This window comes from Pleurodeles waltl, chromosome 6 (assembly GCF_031143425.1).
Source record: "Pleurodeles waltl isolate 20211129_DDA chromosome 6, aPleWal1.hap1.20221129, whole genome shotgun sequence".
NCBI lineage: Eukaryota > Metazoa > Chordata > Amphibia > Caudata > Salamandridae > Pleurodeles > Pleurodeles waltl.
Genome location: NC_090445.1, coordinates 1,594,476,562 through 1,594,501,212, shown reverse-complemented (window position 1 = coordinate 1,594,501,212; position 24,651 = coordinate 1,594,476,562). Strand labels below are relative to the sequence as shown.

General features: G+C 46.6%; 1 protein-coding gene across 1 annotated transcript in view; it reads left to right on the top strand.

Moving 5' to 3' along the window:
* The first annotated feature begins 12,857 nt into the window (after positions 1-12,857).
* The window catches only part of LOC138301191 (lipocalin-like), a 46,481-nt gene continuing 34,687 nt past the window's right edge, over positions 12,858-24,651 (top strand). The window contains exons 1-3 of the mRNA XM_069241419.1: positions 12,858-13,178; positions 20,265-20,404; positions 21,464-21,540. Coding sequence (XP_069097520.1) covers positions 13,083-13,178; positions 20,265-20,404; positions 21,464-21,540 — 313 coding nt within the window. The 5' untranslated portion in view covers positions 12,858-13,082. The remainder of the gene's footprint in view (positions 13,179-20,264; positions 20,405-21,463; positions 21,541-24,651) is intronic.

Sequence of the window (24,651 nt, the reverse complement as noted above, 5' to 3'; positions counted from 1 at the left end):
CATCAAATAATAACTCAAACGAATCTGGTGGTTTACTACAGGAAGGGACACAATCGCTTCCGGTGCCTTACAGATTTTCACTAAAGGCGCACTCTGGGACCTTAGCTATTCCTCTTTCTCAGTCCCCCACGTCAGAAAGTAAAGTTCGACCCACAAACTTTACTCTCAACTGATCTTAGGGTCTTTTCCTGGTGCACATATGATTCGCCAAATCTCAGTCGAAGCTTCTTTTATTCAACGTACATTCATTCAGACTTGTTGACCACGCCCGATCAACCTACTAAACCAGACAGATTACAACGTATACCCAAGTGTCTCCTACACTTGTCAATATACTCCGGAGTCTTAGACCACGCAGGGTCCGTACATCACCAACAACCATGTGGACAATTTGTGAGCACAAAGTGACACACACATATGAAGTTCGACGACTTCCCTACTCGCACACCATTTAGGAGTACGCACACTCCTACTAACTCTAAACTGGAGTACACAAACTCCCTACTGTTTACCTCACATACATCACAATTCACCTGCGCTCTGCTTAAGCTTAGGCAAGCGCAATTCTACCACTCTAATACTATCTCAAATACGCTGGGAACATACCCAACCTTACTCGCGGGATCCAGGATCTGGGAAAGTCATTTCTGGGCTTAAGGGAAATTCATCTTTGCTACCATTGTCAATTCAAAAAAAAATAATCCAAAACTCATGAAATTCAAACAACTATACTCAAATTTAAACTACCACTGTAACCTTTACTCGTTACTTAACTAGTTCCCTAAGGAAACTAACCATCAAGCTGCTACCAAAAACTGCTAGCGCGCCTTGTCCTTAGTAAGTAAACTTACAAGGGGACGCGTATAGGTCGATGAATCTTTTGGATCGCATAGGGTATCCTAGTCAAGTATAGCGAGTAAAAGAAAACTTCAACAGTTCAATCTAATCAACTTAAAATACCATGAACTAATCTAATCAGAAAAACCACCATGACTCATATGGAAGTTAGTTCTGTTTATTCCTTATTAGTTACAACTCTGATCATATACCTTTATTCAATAATCTCATGATTTCCAAATCTTTATTAGCAACATAAGCAATGAATCCTCATCACTTTATTAATATGCAATCAACGTTGAACAAAGAGATAGCAATTCATGAAATATTGTATGATTCAGCAATGTAAGTCAGTCAGTCTAAGTCACCCTATGTCACCCTATTCAGCATACCTATCTCCAGATTAGCATCAGCATGTGGGACTTCATGCTAAAACAATTTAGTCAAAAATCATAATTTTGGAAAATCTATCTAAGAAAGAAAAGAGGAGAAAAAAAACGAGTTAGATCATCATAGGGGAGAGAGACTGCCAATCCAAGGGATTTGGCAGAAACCAGGAATTCTCACACTCTTTTTCTCACCTATAAGAAAAAATGGAAAGGAACACAGACACACATGGAACCCCCAACCCCTCGTCCAAAATGAAACGTTTTTTAGTCACCTACTCCATTATGCCTCTGACTCAAGCACATGGTCTGCAGTGCCTCCTTTTGCTCCAGCTTCCACTGACCATATATCAAGTCCTAAATTCACACACAGCATGACTGACAGAATGGGAACTGCAACACCACCAACCAGCTGTGGGAGTAAAAATGTGAGACCATGCTGCTTGCTTCCTCACTAGCCTACGTGCACCAAGCCAAAGCCAGTCAAGTAGCAAAGGCACCATTTATCATGATAAAAACTCAATCTTCACAAATGGGCCCAGGTTAGCCAGAATAACTGGGACATATGACCCCAAACCACGGATCAGGCAAAAGCAATAGGGTTTCTGCAGGAACAAAGGGAAGCCAGGACGATAGACTTGCCTTTCAACTCACAAACGAATGTCACTCTGCCTGCCACCACACCTCCTTGATATACCTCATGGACCAGGGAAACCATCTTGAATGCCACTCCCAAGAGCCATAGGCCTCTTAGCATCATACACATAGGAAGAGCTTGCATATCATAGTTGCAGACATGTCTATGCAATGGGGAAGTAAGATTTTATGTTACCATAAGTGATTAATATATGCTTACATTGGAAACATTCCCTTAGTAATCCCAAGACAGATGAGTAACATCTCCAGGATACATCAAAACAAATCAATTCATCTTCCTTTGCCTCTGTTCCCTTATCTGCTAATTTGAGAGCACATGGAATCAGGCAGAACACCAGTAATAAGAGCTTTTTAGGTTATATTACCATTGCTCTTTCCTAACCTCTATCCCCTTTCTCCCTGTCTTCCCTCTTCCCTGTCTGCCCTCTTCTCCACTTACCCCTCCCTACCTACTTGTCTGTGTGCCCAGAGGAAACCTCGTCAGTATACAAAACTCTGAGAAAGGCTTTGTATGTGCTTACTTTAACAGTGTGTCAAATTTAACCTTAGTAGTATGGTACAGAAGATCATGGCCTGAACATTATCTGATAAAGATAAGATGTTGCAAATATAATTTAGAAATCTAGGGCCATATGTATCAAGCTTTTTTCCGGGTGCAAATGGAAATAAAGCATTTTTCAATGTATCAGGCCAAAACTGCGAGTCGTTAGCAAACTACAGAATCGCAATTTTAGTTTGCACCCAAATACCGATTCGGTATTTTGAGGGGGCGTCCCTTCCAAATACCGAATCGGAATGCTATGTATTAATGTTTTGTAACCGAATTCCGGTCACAAAACAATATTAATTTAACAACTACAAAAGTGTAGTGGGAATGTAAATACTAATATTTTTTAAGAGCAGGCACTGGACCCACAGACCGCAGCTGTCTACTCTTAAAAAATGAAACTACAAAGTTTATTTTTTCTTTTTAAACTCACAAATCCCTCTTGATCCTGCTCCAATCGGAACAGTCCAACCTGAACTGCCAGGCCATGTCCTCCCTGAACCGGCACACAAGCAACAATAGACTGTATGTACCATGACTGTGGCTCTTCAGTGTAGCTTGGTTGCAGGGGCACAATAAGCATGTCAGCCACCTCTAAGCTTTCATGACGTCATCTATCTTTTGTAATTACTGTGACTAAGGGCCAGATGTATCAAAAGTTTTTGCATTCGCAAACGGTGCGAATCGCAAAAATCGCCCGTTTGCGAGTGCAAAAACGTGGTCTGCGATGCATGAAAGGCATTCGCAGACCAAAAATAAGAAATCGCAAAAATTTAGATTTTTTGCGTTGCGACCTGGTTTTGCGAGTCGCATTTTGCGATTCGGTATTTCCAGTAGGAAATTGCGAGGCGCAAAATGCGATTCGCAAAATCCAAGTCGCAAATAGATGCATCAAAAAATCGCAAATTGAGATTTTTCGCAGAATGGCATTTTGCACATGCAAAATACCACTAAGTGAAACCAGGTGTTAACCAGGTGCACCCTATATAAAGAGACCCAGAATGCCTCAGACACTTTTCCACAATGGCTGCACTCTACGTAATGGCGAGGAGGATGAGGATCTTGGCAGGTTTGAGGAGAGGGAGGAGGAGACAGGAGTGCATTTTCAGAGTGCGCATTACACTTTTTGACCTGACAGAGGAGGAAGTATATGAGAGGTATAGGTTGAACTCAGCCATGATACTTGATCTGATAGCTGAGCTACAACCCATACTGCAGCGCAGAGCACTAAGGACTCACAGGATACCCACCCATGTGCAAGTATTATGCTCCCTACACCTACTCGCCTCAGGGAGCTATCAAGGGGTCATAGCAGCAGCTGGAGGGGTTTCACAGAGTACCCTCTCCAGATTTTTCAATGCATTTATCAACGCCATGCTAAGCAAACTCCAACAGTACATCAGATTCCCCCACGCCCCATAGGAAATACAGCAGACAAAAATAGAGTTTTACCAGATAGCACAGTTCCCCCACGTCCCCCACGTCCTAGGTGCCATAGATGGCACACGTGTGGCAATCTGTCCACCATCAGCCACAGAGTATGTGTACCGAAACCGTAAATACCAACATTCCATGAATATTCAGGTGATATGCAATGCCTCCTATGTCATAACTGATCTCGTGGCCAGGTACCCAGGGAGCACACATGATTCGTACATCATTCGCCACAGCGGCATTCACACAAGACTGCCAGCTGGGGAGTTTGGTGAAGGATATCTACTAGGTATTTTCCCTCTGTACACTGGTGCATTTATGCAGTTGTACCCTCTGTTCCTTCCAGGAGACAGTGCCTACGCATTGCACACCTACATGATGACGCCCTACCTCAATCCCACAACACCAGCAGAACGGAGATACAATGCAGCACACATGGCAACCTGCAAAGTGGTGGAGCGCACATTTGGCCTGCTGAAGAGTCGCTTCCGTTGTCTCCACAAAAGTGGAGGGGCACTACAGTACAGTCCAGAGACCACATGTAGAATAGTGGCTACTTGTGCAATCTTGCACAATATAGCTACAACCAGGGGCATACCTATAGAAATCAGTGACACTGAATCAGATGAGGATGACGATCCCATACCACCTCTACAGCCAGCAGAAAGGACCAGTGCAGCAGAGGGAAGGCAAAGGCGTGCCGACATCACACACAACCATTTCAGACGTGAGTATTAATGACACAAATCCACTGACAACTGTACCTGTAGTGATATAAATTTATTACCTTACGTCAGGTAATGTATGATTGAGAAATAAATGAAACAGGTGATGTCACAAATGGAAAAAAAATAATGACCAGAGTCATGCACTATTCCCTCATAGTGGCAACAGCAGTCTAATGGAGGCAAGAGTTACTTTTTTCTCCCACGCACACCACTCGGGTGCCCAGTTAAGTCACTGGCACCTCTATTGTCACCTTCAGTGGCAGTGCTGTGCCTGGCACTGCGCCATCTGGTGTCTGCTGCCGGTATGGCAACACTGCTGAGGCTTGAACTGTCCTCAGTGTCCCCCAAGGCTACCTCACTTGGAGTGGCAGATCTCTGTCCCATTATGTGTTCTATCACATTTGTGATTTGAACTAGTCCCTGGATAACGTCCCTGCTGCTATGTGCAGCCTCCACTTGCGCCGCCACTACGCGACGGGCGATCAATGCAGTGGAAGTAGCTATCCTGTTGGAGGACCTGCAGTAGCTGCCAAACATTGTCCGGAATCTGTGTTCCTGTCTGCGCTGGCTAACCCTCTCATGGCGTAGCTCATGGCAGAGGTCACGGACAGCACTTGTTAGGTCCCTGGTGTCCTCTGAAGCCTGCACCTGTCCCTCACGCAGCTGTATGATATTGCCATTGAGTGCGTCCAGGTGGCGATGCAGGCCCATCATGTTTCGGTTGTGTACTCGCAGGTTTCTGTCTAAACTGAGGATCCGATTATTTTGCAGACGCTGCTGCTGCAACATAGCAGCTTCAAGGCCCCAGAATAAGGATGGACCCTCACCTGCCTCATTATGTTGTGCCCGGGACTCTGTCGCAATCCTGCGTGGTGCTTGTGTTGGCTAACCCCTGCCCTCCAGACTCTGGCGGTGCCTGTCTGCTGCTGACGGTGTGCTTGGCCCTTCCAAGTGCTCATCAGAGTCGCCGCTGAACTCTGGCAGTGGCAGTGCCCTGGGCCTGCGTCGGACAGTGGACATGTGGAGGGACCCACTGGTGTTTGTATCCGAGGGCTGATGGGTGTCCGTCTCTCCTACACATGTACTTTGTGTGGCTGCTGGGCCTGGCCCACCTGCAACAACAATATGCAGCATGTCAGTTCTGTATGTTACATTATCTGTCAGAAAATGGCAATAAAGCTACAGGTACTGCTCTATACGGTGTTGTGTGTGTTGTGTTACCTTGGGTGTCACTATACTTCATTACATTGTTATGCTAATGTCTGTACTAGTTTGTGGACTGCCACTCCCATAATGCATTGTTGTGCTGCTTCTAAGATGTGGACTGGACTACTTCACACACTGCTTCACATTACATGCTAATTCCTAAGGGGCTTTTGTGCATACACATATGGGGTTCCTATACATTATTGCACTTACCTTGGCTGGTACTCGGTGTGCCAGAGGTGTCGATGTCTGTGACCCCAGTCACAGCTTCAGGGAGGAGTGTAGATTCCACCAGGTCCTCCAATGGTGTTGATGGTGCTTCTGTTGGTGGTCCGCCACCTGTACCCCTGGCCTCCGCAAGTCTCCTTGCCACCCTCTCCTTTGCACGGGAGCGCAGGTCATACCACCTTTTTTTTATTTCTTCGATGGAGCGCTGTGCCACTCCAATGGCACAGATTTTGGATTGTATGTCCAGCCATAATCTTCTCTTTTCACTCTCAGGAACCTGGAGTGAGCTTTTTCCGAGCAGGCGGTCATGGCTCCTCACCACCTCCTCAGTCTGGACCTCAAGCTCCTGTTCACTGAATTTAAGCTTGTGCTTCCTTTCAGCCTTCTCCTGTCCTTGGCCTGGGGTCTCCATCCTGGCTCAGGTGTGCTGGCTCCTTCGGAGTGCTGCTCTGTGTGGCTGGGCTGCTCTCTCTCAGGATGCTGGTTTGGGTGTGGCACCTGAAACTGCCTGGGATGACTCATTTCCTGCTGGTGATATCATCAGGCTCCTCCAGGTGTGCAATCTCAAACTTTCTTGCATTTTGCGATTTTTTTACTGAATCGCAAAAAAATTGCAATTTGCGAGAATGCAAATTGCGATTCGGTAAATGGGCCTCGCAAACCACAAATAGCGATTTTAAAGAAATCGCTAATTCCGAATCGCAATTTTGTTACATGGCCAATTGCGACTCGGAAATAGCGATTTCTTAAAAATCGCTATTTGCGATTCGCAAGCTCATGTTTTCATACATATGGCCCTAAGAGTTCTCTTCTTCCATCACCATTGTTTCATACACCTGATCTTCCCTTTCATAAATATTAGATTTCACTAAACATTCTTAGGTCAGGTCAGGAGACAGCTGTCCTCCTAGCCTCATGTAATAAAGGAAATCATAAATAAGCAAAATATACACACATATGTACAAAGAGGGTCTTTGGCCCGGCCCTTTACTTTGACAATGCTTATTTATTTTCATTCTTTATTTTGTTTTTCACCCTTGTTGATTAAACTATCCCTTCGTGTTACAGTAATCCAACGCCAATAGTGGCTATCCAATAACCACTCACTGTTCCAGAAACCACATAAAATGTCTAAAAGAAATTAAGCTACTATTGCGTTACTGTAGTTGTCAGTAGCCTGTGTTTCTCAAGCAAACCCGAATTAACAGCAATTAGTGATGGATGCAGGGGCCTCCAATCACTTTCATGAACTCATACGAGGCCTGGGACATAAGCTCAGATGGCAGTGACTACATGGCTTTTTGTTATTCACAGGTAGAGCCGTGGGTGGAGTGGCTGGGCAGGCTCTTCACAAGGGGAGCAAAATTGTTTTGTTGCGTGATCTGAAAAAGGTAAAAGTCCATGCACAGCTTTTAATGAGCTTCAAGACAGGTGCCAGAGGTACTAGCAAGGATTGAGGAAAGTAGCCCCATAGTACAGGCATGCAAGGTAGGCACTGGTGTGCCTGGGCTGGTGACCATAAGTAAGGCTGCCCACAGCAGTGCAATGAATGAAGCCCAAGGAGGAGCACTGGAAAGGGAAAAGGACGTGCAGGTGTGATATCAGTGCTGGGAGAAGCAGCCTGAAGCACTGAGGTGCTGTGAGAAGAAAGGGCAGGTTGATAGCCTATGGGGAGCCAGCTTAGGGAGAGGTTTTTACCTCAGCAGTCACACTTCTGGACATCATTTGTAAAACTAAATAACAAACACCCCCATTCATTGGAACAGGCGGGGGACAGATGGCTGCCTCCAATGTGTGGCACTGGATAAAGACAACTGAAAAGAGGAGGCCGGCTAGAGAAGTGAAGACACGATATAGGAGGCCTGGGCACCAGCTTTCCAAAGGCAATGCGTGGTGTTCTTCTGGAGGATTTATACCTGAAAGAAATTGGAATGGACAGTGTTAAGGGTGCATGCCCTCCAAGAATAATAAGATGATGGCTATTGCAATGCCTAGCATAGGGATGCTTGGCAGTCAGCTGGCAGTGACTAGCTGCATCATTGGAGGGGTTTGTGTAGTGTCTGAAGCTGAGGAAGGAATGTTCAAGTGGTATTTGCCCGGAACAAAGGTCTGCAGAAGTCTGGTGGAGTCACAGGCGATAGAGTCCAAGAAATGTAAAAAGACTGGAGGAGGATGCCCTGCTGTTGAAAGCTCGCGAAAGCTAGGAGCATTCTGATATCAAGGGATATAAAGAACAAGATGTGCGTTACAGAGGTCTAAAGGCAAAGGGCTGGGTTTACCAGAAGTAAGTAATCCGTATATCCAGGGTGGTGGTGGGCAGCGAACTGCTTGTGGCCAAATGGGTATGGAGTTTTTATGAAAGAAAGAAGTATGTTCTGCCATGGGCGACTGTCTGGAGCATAAAGGGAGAGCTCCAGGCAGTTGGTAGATGACTGGGCCCTACACTGAATAGCTATGGAAGGTCATGAGTAGTGAAGCATCAGCTGCAAATGCCTAAGGTCTAGGGGGCAGACAAGAAAAGAAGCATACCAGGTGGGACAGATGACAGGTGAGGATTACAAGTGTGTAGATGTAGGGAGTAAGGACAGACTGATCAGATGGCAAACTGGGGGAGTAATCAAAGTTCCAGGACAGGGGGTGTAAGAGATCATAGACCAGATGGCCAGGCACTGGAAAATGTTGCTGGGACACCTGTGGAAAATAGCCAGTAGGGAAATGCTGAGGATGTGCATTTTGATAGCCTTTAGAAGGAAAAGAGAAGCATGCGGGAAGTGGAAAGCGGAGGACTTGGCCATAACTGGCAAGAGGAATGGCTTGGGTTGCATGTGGCATGACCATGGAGCACTGGGGCAGCATGTAGGTGCCAGGCAATGGAAGGCGTGGGAAAGCAACAGGGGTCATAATGAGTGAGATTAAAGTAGGCTATCCTGCAGGGGTTTTATAGAGCTACTGAAAGGTGTGCATTTAGTGCAGGATAACAGAATGAGGCTTAGGTGGACGAATAGGAAGGTATCACATGGTTAAGGAAGCTATGAACTGGATGTGGACAAGAACAAGAATACTGCACAACCGATAAGTGAGTGTTGATCCTTGAAGTAGCCTGAGTGTTGCAGGGGGAGACCACTGTATGACTGTGGTTCTGAGTGATGGTGACTTCAAGAGGGAGCATAGGGGAAAGGGTGTAGCTGCGAATGGTGAAAGGTGCAGGGATAAAGATGGAAGTGATTATTTGGGGTTCACCTGGTGTGATTTTAGGACAGGATGGGAGAATTACTGTGATCCTGACTCTTTAAGGGTATCGTGAGGTTGCATAGATTAGAGGGCAATCATGCAGTTGGAAAGAAGACATGCTCCAGAGTTCTTCAGCAGGATAGTGTTAGAGGGAAATCTGTTAATAAAATAAGACAGATCAATTTGACACAATAATATAGGTTTAAGCGATTTTCAGCTGGGAACAACAGGCAGTCTCAACATAGAGGCCATGACTGAAGTTCAAAGTTCTGGTTCAAACACCAGTAGCATTTATACTGTAAAAAAACACAAAAAACTGTGGTCAAGAGTTCACCATTGACGTATGCAACTACAAGCAGTACAGATAAGATAATGAGGTGCCTATGGAAAGAAGCACGTGCACTTGTTGGCCTCATGGGTGGGTAAGTTACACTGACGTCATTCACCATATCTATCTTTCTGCACAACAAGAGATTATGGGGGTCATTCCGACCCCGGCGGTCAAGGACCGCCGGGGCCGTGGATGCGGGAGCACCGCCAACAGGCTGGCGGTGCCCCGCAGGGCATTCTGACCGCGGCGGTTTGGCCGTGGTCAGACAAGGAAAACCGGCGGTCTCCCGCCGGTTTTCCGCTGCCCTGGGAATCCCCCATGGCGGCGCAACTTGCTGCGCCGCCATGGTGGATTCCAGCCCCCTCACCGCTATCCTGTTCCTGGCGGCTCCGACTGCCAGGAACAGGATGGCGGTGAGGAGTGTCGTGGGGCCCCTGGGGGCCCCTGCAATGCCCATGCCAATGGCATGGGCACTGCAGGGGCCCCCGTAAGAGGGCCCCACTTTGTATTTCAGTGTCTGCCTTGCAGACACTGAAATACGCGACGGGTGCCACTGCACCCGTCGCACCTACCCACTCCGCCGGCTCCATTCGGAGCCGGCTTCCTCGTGGGGAGGGGTTTCCCGCTGGGCTGGCGGGCGGCCTTCTGGCAGTCGCCCGCCAGCCCAGCGGGAAAGCCAGAATGGCCTCCGCGGTCTTTCGACCGCGGAGCGGCCATATGGCGGTTCCCTCCAGGCGGGCAGCTCCCGCCGCCCACCGGGCTCAGAATGAGCCCCTATATGTTGCGTGCTGCTCATGGTAGCCCTGCCTTGCAAATACTTATCTGACCCTTACACAGTTCCCCTTACCACGATATGAATGACTTGTGGTTTTTAGGACCCCTGTGCTAAGGAAGGATACACCCTTTTGTTCCATCCTGTTTGTGCTAAGTGAACATTTTGAAAGCAACAGTTGGTGCAGCTTTAAAGAAAAACTCTCATTCTAATGTGGCTTGGGCCTCTTGTGTGTTTCAGCACAGCTAACTTAACAATGCAGCATGTGTATAAGTTTCCTAAGTAATAAGTATTTGTTTGGCCTTTTCTATTGAACCCAGTCTGACTTTTTTTAACATGTCATGTATTAAGCCTTTCACTACTTACATTGGTTTACAACTATCTCTAGCCTAAAACGTTTGTATTGGGATTTGGGAACTTATGTTTGTTTGTATGTGATGTATTCCTATTCTTCCTACATCAATAGCAATGTTCAGCACTTACCTGGTACGACTGCAAAGAGAAACATGGTTACAGCATGTGCTGCATTACCAAATGTGGGGCTAATTAAGGGGGAGGTGAGGGAGTATGGCACGGGGGTGACTAGTAGTGGTGTTGGGGGAGTTAGCGTAGACATTATTTCTCAGCGTAGAGATGAAGAGTTTGATGTGTTTCATGTCTGAATTTATGAGTGGAACTGTGCAGCAGCAAATTTGCGTTGCAGTGACAAGAAGATATTATGGGTGGTGATGTTGGAGAGGAATGGGGGTTTTAAGGTGTGGCAACGGTCCTGAGACACTTGGACTTTGCTAGCTGGATAGTGGTGTACTTGCGAGTTGTGGGGTCCAGAGGTTGGAGCTTCACTCATTAGCGGTCGTTGGGTACAAGCCAAACTGGGACATAACTATGGGGTGGTCACAATGAATGAGAAGGCTTTTGGAAGGGTCCAGACTGTGAAAGTTGGGAATGACTTACGAGGATGGCTAGGCGGATGCAGCAACAATGTGGCAGACAGATACTGTGGTTGGGTGGCACTTGGATTTCTTTTATGAATGTTTGCTGGGCAGAGGTAGTGTAGTACAGGTATGCAGGGAAGGGTCATAGCAACTGTGGTAACAAAATAATGGGACATTTATGGCTTAGAGGAGGCCAGCTGACTGGCTATGGGCTTCTGTAGGATTCCGGTTGCTGTGATCCATGGAAGCCGAACAAGGAAGTAAAACGGGGCTAGAGTAAAACATGGGGTAATATAAGACCTGGACTAGCGGTACAGAGATATTTTCGTTGTAGGGCTTCCGAGTGCCTTATATGAGTGGCATGGGTTTTGTGAAAGGGAACTAGGGCCTGCTTTGAAATCACTGGGTGTGCTAGGAGGATAACAAATTACATTTCTTAGAAGGGGGGGGCAAGTAGGCATGCCAGTGGATTGAGGAAGGGACCCCGCACAGGGTACACTGGGACAAGAAGGCACACACAGAACGGCAGTGTGCAAAAGGATAATTGATACAGCCTTTCTTTGAGCTGGTAAGGGGTTGGCCATGGCTAAAGCGGGACCCTTAGATTGTTGTTGGTTATTTGACACAGCTACTGGCCGGGGAACTGGCCAGAAGGAAGGCAAGCTTTGAGGATGTGCAGGATGAATTGCTGGGTGCAGGAGGTGATCAGCTGGGTCCTGTGGAGATATATGCGGTGGCTTCAAGTTATGGTGAGATTATTAGAGGTGCGAGGTAGTGATCATCCTGTAGGAAATTTGGGGATAGTGGCAAGAGATGGCTGGGCAGGTTTAAAGCTGGTTTGAGGAGGACACAAAAAACAGCAAAAGGACTCAGTTTGGTAAGCTAGAAAACGATGGTATGATGAAGACGGGGGAGACTGTCAGGCCTGGTCCAACTGCAGGTATGCGCAATTCCAGGGAGAACTGGTGGCGCAGAAGACCACTGGGGGAGCACGCTGGGGAGAAGACAGGGGTACGTTCATTAAGGGATGGTGCAGCAGAAAGACAGGTCGGTTCTGTGAAGTCATGTACAAGACAGGTAGGCCAAGAAAAGTTATAGATGGGAATGGCGGGACCTTTAGAGCCAAAAGAGGCTTCTTTGTTTGGGAGGCGGATGGTGGTGAAGAGGGGAGGGGGTGGCGTTGCAGTGAAAAACAATGTGTTCGTTTGTAGCGAAGGACATTGCTCTTATGTAAGGCGGAAGGGCGAGGATGCGTTCCGCTTTTCCCCATCTTCTAATTAAAAGCAGACTCAAGCGAGTCCGTGTGGCCTGTCTGTACACAAGACGTTAGGAGGTGGGCACGAGGACACCTATTATTTTCTTTCATCTTTTATACAACTGTACAAATATTCTAGAGTTGTCCTGCCAGAGGAATGTTAATTAATCTGCCCTGCAAGCAACTTCCTCTCTCCCCCTCACACCCGCATGGAGCCAAATCACCCTGGGATTTGTGCATTTTAAGCACTGCGGGCCTGGAACTGCCCAGCGGCTTCTGGGGAAGGGGGGAGTAGGGCTGGTTTGCAGCTGGAGCAGGTGTCACGCACCGTGGAGTTTGTTGTGAGCGCTACGCCCATAAATAGGCGCCTGCCACAGACCGACTCAGTCACAGGCAGCCCCCAAGCTCTCTCGGGTCGCGCAGGCTCCGTGTCTCTCTTTGACTGACACATTTCTCCCAGAGGCCGCAGACCTCTCTCCCCAAAGACCCGAACCGCGCCATTTTTCGCAGCATCCGCGCGCCTAACTTAAGAAACATGCAAGTTGCAGCGCTGAGCCTGGGGATGGTCTTTCTCTGCTGCCTGCAGGCCTACGCCGAGGTGCCTGTGCAGCCTGACTTCCAGGATGACAAGGTAATTAATGTTTCCGTTCATTTAGTTCCATTACACCCCTGAGCATTGCCACGTCTTGCTCCCTGTCTTCAGCAGCAATATTTCCCGTCTTGTCTTTCTGTGATATCCTAATGCGTTCTGGGGGTTGGAGTCTTGGAGTAACTTCACTGAATAAACTGGAGTACTTATGTTTGTATCAGAAAAGCAGATATAGGCAATACTGTTGACCAGTGTAAGTTGCAACCTGCAAACACAGTTACGTTTCTTTGAGCTTTCCTTCCTCAACGGTCTATGAATTTTCCAGCCATACCACACGACAAACATTAGGAGGTTGAACTGAGGATTCGAAGTCAAGCTGTCAAGGTTTTTTTCTGTGGAGCTTCGTGGCATAGAAATAATTTTGATGTGAGCTTTAATTGAAAATGTAGCAAAAGAAAAAACAAACGAGCTACAGTGCAGCAAAAATGTGCCTGCTTGTAGATGCAGTCACCTGCCATAACATGCATTTTTTACATTATCTTACATGTGAAAACCAAAATAAATCTTATATCCATGGTGAACCGTCTCGGTGAGTTTGTCCCAAAACACAAAATGAGCATTTTGTAGCGGTTTTCTGCAGTGCTTAATTTGTAAATAAAAAGGTGCCAGTGCCGTAGCGGCTGCAATTAAGTGTGTGAACACGGAATACTGAGGCGGCGTAATCCTGAAGCAAACTCGGGCCTCTTCAATCCATATAAAGCCACTCCCTGCCCCTTCAGGTCACTCTTGCAGCTTTCTACTTTCTCTGTTTCTGACGCCTTTTCGTTTTTCCCTTCACCCGTCTTTCCCATATAAGTGCCGGTGCTCAGCACCGGAACAACAAGCACAAATTAAGCACTGGTTTTCTGTAGTTTGCTGAAGAGAGGGAGATGAAGTCCAGCTGCAGACGCCGCCATTGTAATGGATGCAGTTTGTCATCTCCGTGGTGTTAACCTCTTATCTTAATCTGGCAACCATGAACTGTCTAGAAACTCCCCGGTAGATACAGCAATTCAATCTAAGTTGTTTCGCTTGAAACGGATAAGCTTCCTGGTTTAAACGGTACCCTTTGAGGACATCCATGGACATACATTTGCACAATTATCTGACACAGTGGTTCCCAAACGTTTGACTTCTGTGGACCCCCACTTTATCTTTACTGGAACCCGGTTACCCCCACTAAATCATTATTGGAATCTGAGGACCCCGGCCTAACCATTGTCTATGATTTGAAACGCAAAGCAATACACAAAATATACAGAAACAAGAATTCCTCATACACATATGATAACACATTTTATTTAATTTGCAAACAAATGTAAATAACACAATAATAAATGTAATTTGAATAGGAAGGTTGGAGCTTTTCTAAATTAAATGGAAGCCACACATCCATACTATCATACTATATTATGTATGATGCACCTGCAATGCTCCCATGAATCAATCTGAGGATACTAATTTAACTTTTAGCCTTCAATTTCAAATTCCTTGACGTTTACAGTATGTTAAAAATGTCCAACTGTACATTTAGCCACTTTATTTATGCACTTTATTAATTTGTTAATATTATTTAATTTTTAAGCAGTCACAGACTCCCTGAGGAGGCTTCGCAAACCCCTTGGGTCCCTGGACCCTAGGTTGGGAACTGTTTGTCTGACATTTATGGCAACTCCTGGGTAAGCCAGTATCTATATTTCGGTCTGGCCTAGTTATCTCAGCATCCTCATGGGTTTTTATGTTTTCAAACATTTGGTAATAAAAATGCACATCTATCTATCTATCTAGCTAGCTAGCTATCCATCCACAGACACACACGCACTCCTCAGCCCTCCTCGTTCATTGGTCTTTTCAAGTGTTATTTACATTTTGCTTGCACCCTCCACAACATACAGTATTGGTCAATAGTTAGTCCATTTCAGCTATTGGCTCTCTTCACTGTGAGTGCCGGTACTTTGCACATATGCACAAAAGTAATCCAAATCATTACCCTTAATGGTGAACCAAGGATGACAATTGTTATCATGGTTTAAGCATGTAACAGAGTGGTTCCCAACCTTTTGACTTCTGTGGACCCCCACTTTATCTTTACTGCAACCCGGGCACCTACATTGAATCATTATTGAAATCCACCCCCGAGTCACTACTAAAAGCTGTGGACCTAATCGATTAATATTATTTAATTTACTAAGCAGCAGCAGACCTCATGAGGAGGCTTTCTCAGACCCCTAGGGGTCCCCAGACCACAGGTTGGGAACCACTGATGTATCATGGAAGGATCTGCTGCAGCGAACTATGACGTCAGTTAAGAGGACCAGGTTTGCTTGGACAGGCACAGCCCAGGACTGCCCAGGAGCATCTGGGCAGGTTCAGGAGTACTCTGCATTGCCTAAAGTCACACGCTACTTAATTTGAGCTGGTGGTTTCATGGTGAGGCTCACCAGCATTCATTGTTAGGGACCGTACTTACTTTTCCTCATCAGACTTTGACCCAGAGGATGGGAGAAATCAATGCAGAAGGAGGGAAGGATGAGGACTAGAACGGCTGAAAGACAGTGGCAAAGGGAGAAAGCAGAAATGCAAAAGAACCTGCAAGAGTGAAATAAAAGGGTTAGGGAGTGTCTGGTGGTGAAAGAAACAGTCCTGAGGTTGTATCCAAATTACACAGAGTTGGTGTTCAGAAATCTGACATTCGTCAGTGCTAGCTGGGGACTTCTGACCAAAACTTTGGGCACCGGAACTTACTATTTTCCAAATCAAGCACTGAAGTCATACCATCTCTCTTGCTCTCTTCTGGGGAGAATTCAAGATCAGTCAATCAGAGGTCTGTGGATGTGAAGTATAAGTGCTGCCAGCCTGCCATGCACTGTGTGGTCAAGGATGAAGACAGGGATGATGCTGTACACTGTGGCAGCACATGAGCAGTGCAGCTTTGCTAATGTTGCTGACAGTAATATTTCTTTACTGTATGGCAAGATACAAGTGTGGCAGCCGACAGAGGTTGCTGCTTTTCTTTGGCAAACTGTTACCATCTACTATGTGACGGCAGATAGATAATAATGCTGTACTGTGTAGTAGTGGGTAGCTGACCATGGAGCATGCATGGGATGCTGCAGTACTGTTTGATAGCAGGCAGGTGGTGTCACCTTGCTGCGTGGGTGAGCAGGTGATGTTAGACTCAGAGGAGGGATACAGCTATCTCGTGGAAGTAGACAGAGGATACTGCTTTGCTCTGTGTCCTTTGCCCTAGGACACATCTTACTTTTTATCGGTTAACGGCAAATTGAAAGTCATGCTTTACTGTACGTCTGCAGGCATGTGAAACAGCTTCCTTATGAGAGCCAGTAGGTGACATTCCTTTATAGTGATTGTTAGAATTGGGCTCACTGGTTGGCAGTGATTTGCACCCTGTCTCACTCTAGCCAGGGTAAGGGTGTCACACAGCTAAGATAACCCCTGCTTACCCTCTTAGTAGCTTGGCTCAAGCAGTCAGGCTTATCTCAGAGGCAAACTGTAAAGTATTTGTACACACACACACAGTAAAATAGTGAAAGCACCACAAAAGTACTCCACACTAGTTTAGAAAAATAGCCAATATTTATCTGTGTAAAACAAGACCACAAATGACAAAAATCCAACATTTACAATTAAAAATAGGATTTTTTAAAGATTACATGTAATATGCACTCAGAAACACAATAGCTCCAACTGGGACAATGAAAATGGTTTGCCAGAATATTTTAAGAAACAATATGTAGCCATCTCCTGAATGCAAAGCTGATAGACGTTGTATTAAAAATACAACAATGGACATTATGAGAAAGGACCCTATGTCCATTGTTGGGATTTCACTGTTCAAACTAGTGTAATCTTTGAGTTGTAGTCTTGGTATGCTGAGCTGCTTGGGGGGAATTAATAGATTATAGTTTCGGTGGATAGAAATCCAGTACTGAAAACATGGTATTCACTCAACATGGTGTCATTATCAAAGTAAATAACAACATGGAGGTCACAGCGCAAGACCAAAGACCTCCTTACCTTCAGGAAACTTCTCAAGACCTGGCTGTTCGAGCAGTAGCATCACCTACCCCCCCCCCCCAACTTCTCCCCCTGGTCAGCGCCTTGAGACTCTCACGGGTGAGTAGTGCGCTTTACAACTCTCCTGATTGATTGATTGATGACCCTAATGCATAGCTGCCAGGTCCAGGTGTGACTAATTAGGCCAGTCCAGGTTTTTTCTTACAATTCTGAGACTTGTAGTCTTATTTAATGGAGTATAAAACTAGGGCTATAAGCCCCAGAATTCTACGAAAACACAGGACTGGCCTACCAAGGCACACATGGACCTGAAAAACCTAATGAAGACTTAACGTTTTGAGGGTGTTCAGAGGTGGCCAAATATACGATACAGTGGAGGGCTCACAAGCACATAAGGTGCCCCTAGCAGGATCCAACTGTCTGATCAAGAATCTGTCTAGAAAGGCCAGCTGTCTGCCCTGATTGGTCAGACTTGAATGTTCCTCACTGCCTTTCATGTGAGACTTTCCTAGCTCTTTGTTGTGCAAGTGAAAATGCTGCTTAAGACACTGGCAGAGAGCACAAGACAGTACAAGACGGCTGCACAGAATGTCTCAGGGGAACTTGTTACATCAATGCATAATATTGACTTGCTTACTGGTCAGATTTGTGATTGATTCTGAGGTGAAGTTTTCATTTTTTTCCATGGCAAACTGTTAGAAATGGGGTCTTTGGTTGGCAGTCAGGTTGCCCCTGTCCAAGCAAGGACCCTCACTCTAGTCAGGGTAAAGGAGAATCACACTCAGTTAACCCCCGCTTACAACCTTGGTAGCTTGGCACAAGTTGGCAGGCTTAACTCAGAGACAATGTGTTAAGTATTTGTACCAACACACACAGTAATATAGTGAACCACTTCAAAATGACAACACCGGTTTAGAAAAATAGTAAATATTTATCTAAATAAACAAGGCCAAATACGATAAAAATCCACAATACACCATTAAAAATATGATCTTAGCCCTTAAAAACACAAAAATAGTGCCTAAAGGCACAAATGCTGCAATTTGATGTTAAGGGGCATCGTGATTGAGTCGTTTCCTGCAATGTGACGCCAAGGGCACCATTTACGGAGTCGCATGGATCCCCAGGTACAGTACCTTAGTAAAACAAGTGAAAAACAGGCTGGTGCACAGAGTCTGGGAACGAGGCATCATTGGACCCGATGCAGCGTAAGTTCTGGTGCTACGGGACAGAGGAGCAGAGGCGCGCAAAGAGGCGTAGGGTCCTTACTGAAGAGCGGTGGAGGTGAGGCGGCGTGGTTGCAAGGTGTCCGTCCCTTGGTTCCGGCAGAGACGAAGTCCAGTGAAGTCACAATACTGCAAGGTCATGCTCACATCACGGGTTCACAGGTGCTGTAACGGAGTCGGGTGTCACAAACGTTGGTGCTACGATACTCCAATCTCAGCGAAGTCATGCAGGAACAGCGCCTGCGTGAATGCGAGGTCTGAGGAGTCGTTGAGGTCGTCGTGCTTTTGTGAGGTTCACGGCTTCAGGTGCAGGCGGCGTTGCGGGTTCTGTACAGTGGCATCCTTAGCGAAGTCACACGGCGTCGTCCGGTGTCGTTTCACACAATTTCACCAGAGATTCACTTCCAGGGGCCCAGGAACTGGAATGGCACCCTTTGGCAAGCTAGAGTCCACAGTATGGAGACTCAGAACTGGCTTGTGGAGCCTTTGCTGTCCCTGAGGGTTCAAGACAGGAGGCAAGCTCTACTCCAAGCCCTTGGAGAGATCGCTCAAGCAGGAATGCACAGCAAAGTCCAGTCTTTGTCCCCTTTCACAGGCAGAAGCAGCAACTGCAGGATAGCCCAACAAAGCACAGTCACAAGCAGGGGCAGCACTTCTCAGTTCTTCAGCTCTTCTCCTAGGCAGAGGTTCCTCTTGATTCCAGAAGTGAGCAAAATTCTGAGGTTTTGGGTCCACTACTTATACCCCTTTCTGCCTTTGAAGTTGGCAAACTCAAAAGAAAAGTCTCTGTTGTTCACAAGATCCTGCCTTGCCCAGGCCAGGCCCCAGACACACACCAGGGGGTTGGAGACTGCATTGTGTGAGGGCAGGCACACCCCATTCAGGTGTAAGTGACCACTCCTCCCTCCACTCTAGCTCAGATGGCTCATCAAAATATGCAGGCTACACCCTATCTCCCTTTGTGTCACTGTCTAGAGGATATGCACAAACAGCCCATCTGTCAATCTGACCCAGACAGGGAATCCACAAACAGGCAGTGTCACAGAATGGCTTAAGCAAGAAAATGCCTACTTTCTAAAAGTGGCATTTTCAAACTAACAATCTAAAAACCAACTTCACTAAAATATGTATTTTTAAATTGTGAGGTCAGAGACACCAAACTCCAGATTTCTATCTGCTCTCAAAGTGAATCTAATTTTTTAAGAATATTTAAAGGCAGCTAGGAGAGAGATATGCCCTGCAACAGTGAAAACTGAATTTGGCAGTTTTTCACTGTTAGGACATGTAAAACACATTAGTACATGTCCTACCTTTAGCATACACTGCACCCTGCCCATGGGGCTACCTAGGATCCTAGGATCAACCTTAGGGGTCCCTTACATGTATAAAAAGGGAAGGTTTAGGCCTGACAAGTGGGTCCCCCTGTCAAGTCGAATTGGCAGGTTAAAACTGCACACACAGACGCTGCAGTGGCAGGTCTGGGTCATGTTTACTGGGCTACTAATGTGGGTGACACAACCAGTGCTGCAGGCCCACTGGTAGAATTTGATTTACAAGCCCTGGGCACCTCTAGTGCACTTTACTAGGGACTTGCCAATCATGGAAAGGTCAATTACACATACATTTTACATCTGGAGCATTTGTACTTTAGCACTGGTCAGCAGTGGTAGAGTGTCCAGAGTAACAAAAACAGCAAATTCAGAGTCCAGCACACAGAAAACAAACTGGGAAGTAGAGGCAAAAAGTTAGGGGAGACCACACCAAGGATGCCAGGTCTAATACAAACTATGATGATAACTCTAGTTTTTCTTTTATTTATCCACAGATTGTGGGGCAATGGTTCAGCATAGGCACAGCATCTAATTCTAAATGGTTCCTGGACAAGTCGTTCTCCCTTACAGCGCACACCGCCGTCATCAACCAGAATGCAGATGGCACCCTGGAGGTCAACTCAACCTACCCCAGGTAAACCAAAGCACCTTCTAGTGTCAAGCTATCTAAGACGTCTTAGTGAAAGCAACTCACTGAGCTAATGGACCAGAGTCACAAGCCAGTAATGAGAGGGTTAGCTCTCCCTGCTCCCACAGCAAGAATAATTTAAACAAATCCATCCCTGCATCTTTCCTGTTCCTCTTGTCCCCTTCTTCAAACACTAGGGAGTGATTGACCTGGAGGTTCTGGGAGGCAGAGCTGTCTCTCTGTCTCCTTAAGGTGCTAATCAGACTAAGTCATTTCTTCCTCACTTCTCACCAAACCAGGACAAGAGCAATGAGGCGGAACAGAGCTTCCAGCAAGAAGTGTGTGTGAGAGAGAGGGGAGGTGGAGTTGACTATAAACTAAAATCAGCTCTGATAGATATGTACAAATCAGCCACATTGCGGCCCAAGGCGTGACAAGAATGGGGCCATGTGGGCATTGTTGGATCGTGGCAGCTGATGATTCTCCGAAAGCAGCCAATAGCCTGAAGTCCACCATGAAAATTCAAGAGTGGTAGAATGAATAGTCCAGCCTTTGAAAGGTGTAAAAGAGAGTGAAAGTATGTGTTTGAGTGCTGGCACATGTAATGGGGTTGCCTGACACCTTGTGCGCTGGCTGACAAACCGAGAATAACTATGGCACCTCCTGTATATTGATTTATATTTGGAGGGCTGCCTGCAGCACATCATGGAGTTGACTGGCGTATTGAGTGTTCCTGGAGCTCACCATGGCCTTGACGATCATTTTTGGGATACATGGAGCACACAATGGTGTCTGGAGATTTTGGGTTAAGATTGGGTCAATGTAGATGTTTATAGGACCTTTGAATCCTGATCCTAGTGATGGGGTATAGAAAAAAGTAAGTTAACTTAACAGTGGGGAGGATCAGAGGCAAGATATTAGTTTAGTTCCATGGGAAGATGTAAAGAGAGGATTAGATAGACCTGCCCTCTAGTGACTGGGTAAGCGCAAAGGCAGTCATGTGTATGTGAAAGGCTTCAACCTGCACTGATCTTTTTTTTTCTTGAACTTCCAAATATATTCCAGTGCTGACCAGTGTGAGACCAGAAGCATGACCTTAATCAAGACTGAGCAGCCTGGCCGTTTCCGTGCCACCAGTCCACGTAAGTGCTAACATGTGAATAGAAAGTGCACCACACACCCTACAGAATTAAGTTATGAGTGCACCAGCGGGGTCCAAAATCCTCTATGACTGACCCTCAAATGAGATGCCAACAATATGTTATGAATAAGGCACTAACACTACTTTCTTCATAATGCCCTCAATCTTACATTCATTGTATTCCGGCACAATTTATTGGATTATGCTCAGTGTTAATTGTGATTTTTAACTAAGTAACCATTGTTTTCACTTGTGTAGGTTTCATCGACTTAGACAGAGCCTGAGCTCTAAAACCATGGCTTTCTTGTGTTACTGGAATACCTTCATCACTGGACATGACAACATTTAGAACCATCAAGGAGGGATAACTGCTTAAAAACGTAAAGGAATTTAATTTCCCTGTTAACCTAGATTGGGATGGAGGAAGTCTCCCTCCTAAATCGGAGTTGTTGGAATGTGTGTAGACCCCTCTACTGCAATTGCTGACCTTGCATCTACATGAAGATCTTATAACCCAGGTTTGGGATGGACTCACTCCTGAGGTGCAGAGGGGGTTCTTACTGGCAAAAGTATAGGAGGTCCCTACATCCGAAACACAGTAAAAGTATCCTTTTTAGCACAGGAAGGGCTTACTGCCCCGATTAAAAGAAACATACTAAACAGGTATAATGAGGGATAACTACCCAGATAGAAGAACTGGTTACTGCCCGTTGATGAAACATACCTGTTTCTGTACGTTCGTAAGCTGTTGCTTAGGTACTTAAAGGCCCTACTCTATAGGTAAAAAAGAAGCTCACTGACCACATACTAAAAGTGATCATAGCACACACAGAGGACCATCTTACTACCCATAATTAGGAGCGCATCTCTGAAAATCGTTGCCCACAAACAGCAGGAGACCATAGCCCAGGTGTGGGAGGAGCCACTTCCTAGGTACCGGTAGAGGCTATTGCCAGGGCACATGCTGTGCTTCCTGCCCGGTATAAAGAGTGTAGGATACAAGAGTAGGAGGTCATTGCATATGTGCAGGAAAGCCCTTTCCCCATTACAGGAGGAGCTTTAGCCCAGGCACAGGCAGTGCTCACTCCCCAACTGCAAGGTTGTCTCTTCAAGGGAAGGAGGTGTCAAATACAAATACAAGATATGAGAGGACGTAACCAGGCAAATCCCTGGCCAGGTATTGGAGCTTAGTGCTAAAGTTTCGGAGGTGGCCACTGCCCATGTATAGGAAGCTCTCGATGCTTGGGTACTGGAGGAGTTTACTACCCAGGTTCAGGAGGAGCTTATTGTGTGGGTACATGATGTGCTCCTCTGGCCTGGTATTGGAGAGGTCTAGTGCTCTAGTATGTGAGGGTCACTTTCCAGGTACTAAGGCACAAAGTGCCAGCTGGTGTAGGAGCCCACGTTTAGGCACTGGAGGAGCTCTCTCCCACGTACTGCAGGTGTTCACTGTTATGTAGGTGAGGGAGAACTCTCTGGGTGGGTAAAGGGAACGATCAATCCTTACGCACAAGAGTAACTCACTGCCCTATTAATGTAGAAGCTCATTGCCATAGTAATGCAGGATCTGACCTCCCAGGTACTGGAGTGGACCGCCCAGGTACTTGAGCTCACTGTCCAGGTACAGGAGTTCAGTACCAAGGTAGAGGAGCTCACCGTCCGCATACTGTAGCTCACTGTCTAGGTGCTAGCTCTCACTGTCCAGGTACTGGAGCTCTATGCAAAGGTACAGGAGCTCACCGCAAACTCTCCATGCATTTTCCATAGACTTCTTTAAGACAGGCTACAGAAAAACAGCTGAACGGAATGACACCAAATTCCACAGGAAGCTAGATCTTGGTTCCGCACATTGTGCTTTTTTTTTATTTGGTGTAGATCCATTCATTAGTTATGGGAAAATGAATGGTGAAAAAATTATAACTATTTGGACGGTTGGGCTTGCAAGAGGTTTGAGAGACTCTCGCTGGAGTACCAATTTTTTAAAATGGAGCTTTATGATTGGCCCCGGAAGCTTTATTTCCCCTGGGCCATCTCACTTTTGCAGGAGTCAGAATCACGTGAGCGCTCTGAGTGGCTGCCAGCAACATGAGAAACATGTTGCTGGCATCCATTACAAGTCTCAGGAATGTAGTCCTTTTTTGTGAACTTTAAAAAAAACCAATAATATATGGGGCAGAGTAGGGATACCCTGACCCTCTAGACCCCATTAAGGGGACCCAGGAGGGCACCCTTTGAGGCCAAAATGAAAAACAAAACCCAGCAAAAATGCCACAATCTTGGAAGACTCTCACATGATTGAAAAAATAGATTGTGGGCGGGCTGCATCCATTGTTTTATGTCCCAGGCAGCCTACCCCGTGGCTGTATTTTAAAGGGGAGGGGCATACGTGGCCTGCCTTCCCGAGCTGCAAGAGGCCAAAATTTGCTTATATGGGGGGGGGGGGCTTCATGGCCCCCACACCATGCCTCAAAGGCCACTGGGAGCCCACCTCTGGGGTCAAAATGTCACATAGTAGGGAGAGGAGCTGCACTCCCCACCTCCTTGAGCCTCAAAAGACCCACGGAATCCCACCCTGGTACCAATTACTTGAGTGTAAGAGGGCCTCGTGTACCCCCCCTTCATTAGCCATTAACAGCCCTTGGGACCCCAACTCCCACCCCCAGGACATAGTGGTTTTGGGCAGGGAAACCTGTGTTTTTCTCCCTTGGGAAGAGCATTTTTAAATCACCCGCCAAGCAGGAGCAAACACCAAGTCCGATCTCAGCTGGTGGAAAATGAAAAAATGCTCCTGCTCACTGGGAGTGGACGTTAGATCTGTTTACCGGCCAGCAGGAAGCAGCATTAGGAGCTGCTTCCTGTGGGTGGGAGCCGTGCTGGCCTTCCTGGGACTGCTGGGGCCTCGGGGCTCCCCCACAGCCCCCAAACAGAGCATGGTGGATGCTTGAGTGGGCACCAGGGCACCCACCTTTACCTGTGGTGGGTCCTGGGGATGTGGTCTTCGGGCCAAAAAATGGCCAAGGATTGGGGATGCATGTCCCCATACCCGTACAAATAACGCCAGATGGGGCCCCCGGGGCTGATATCGGCCTGGAGAAAGAGGCCACACACCCCC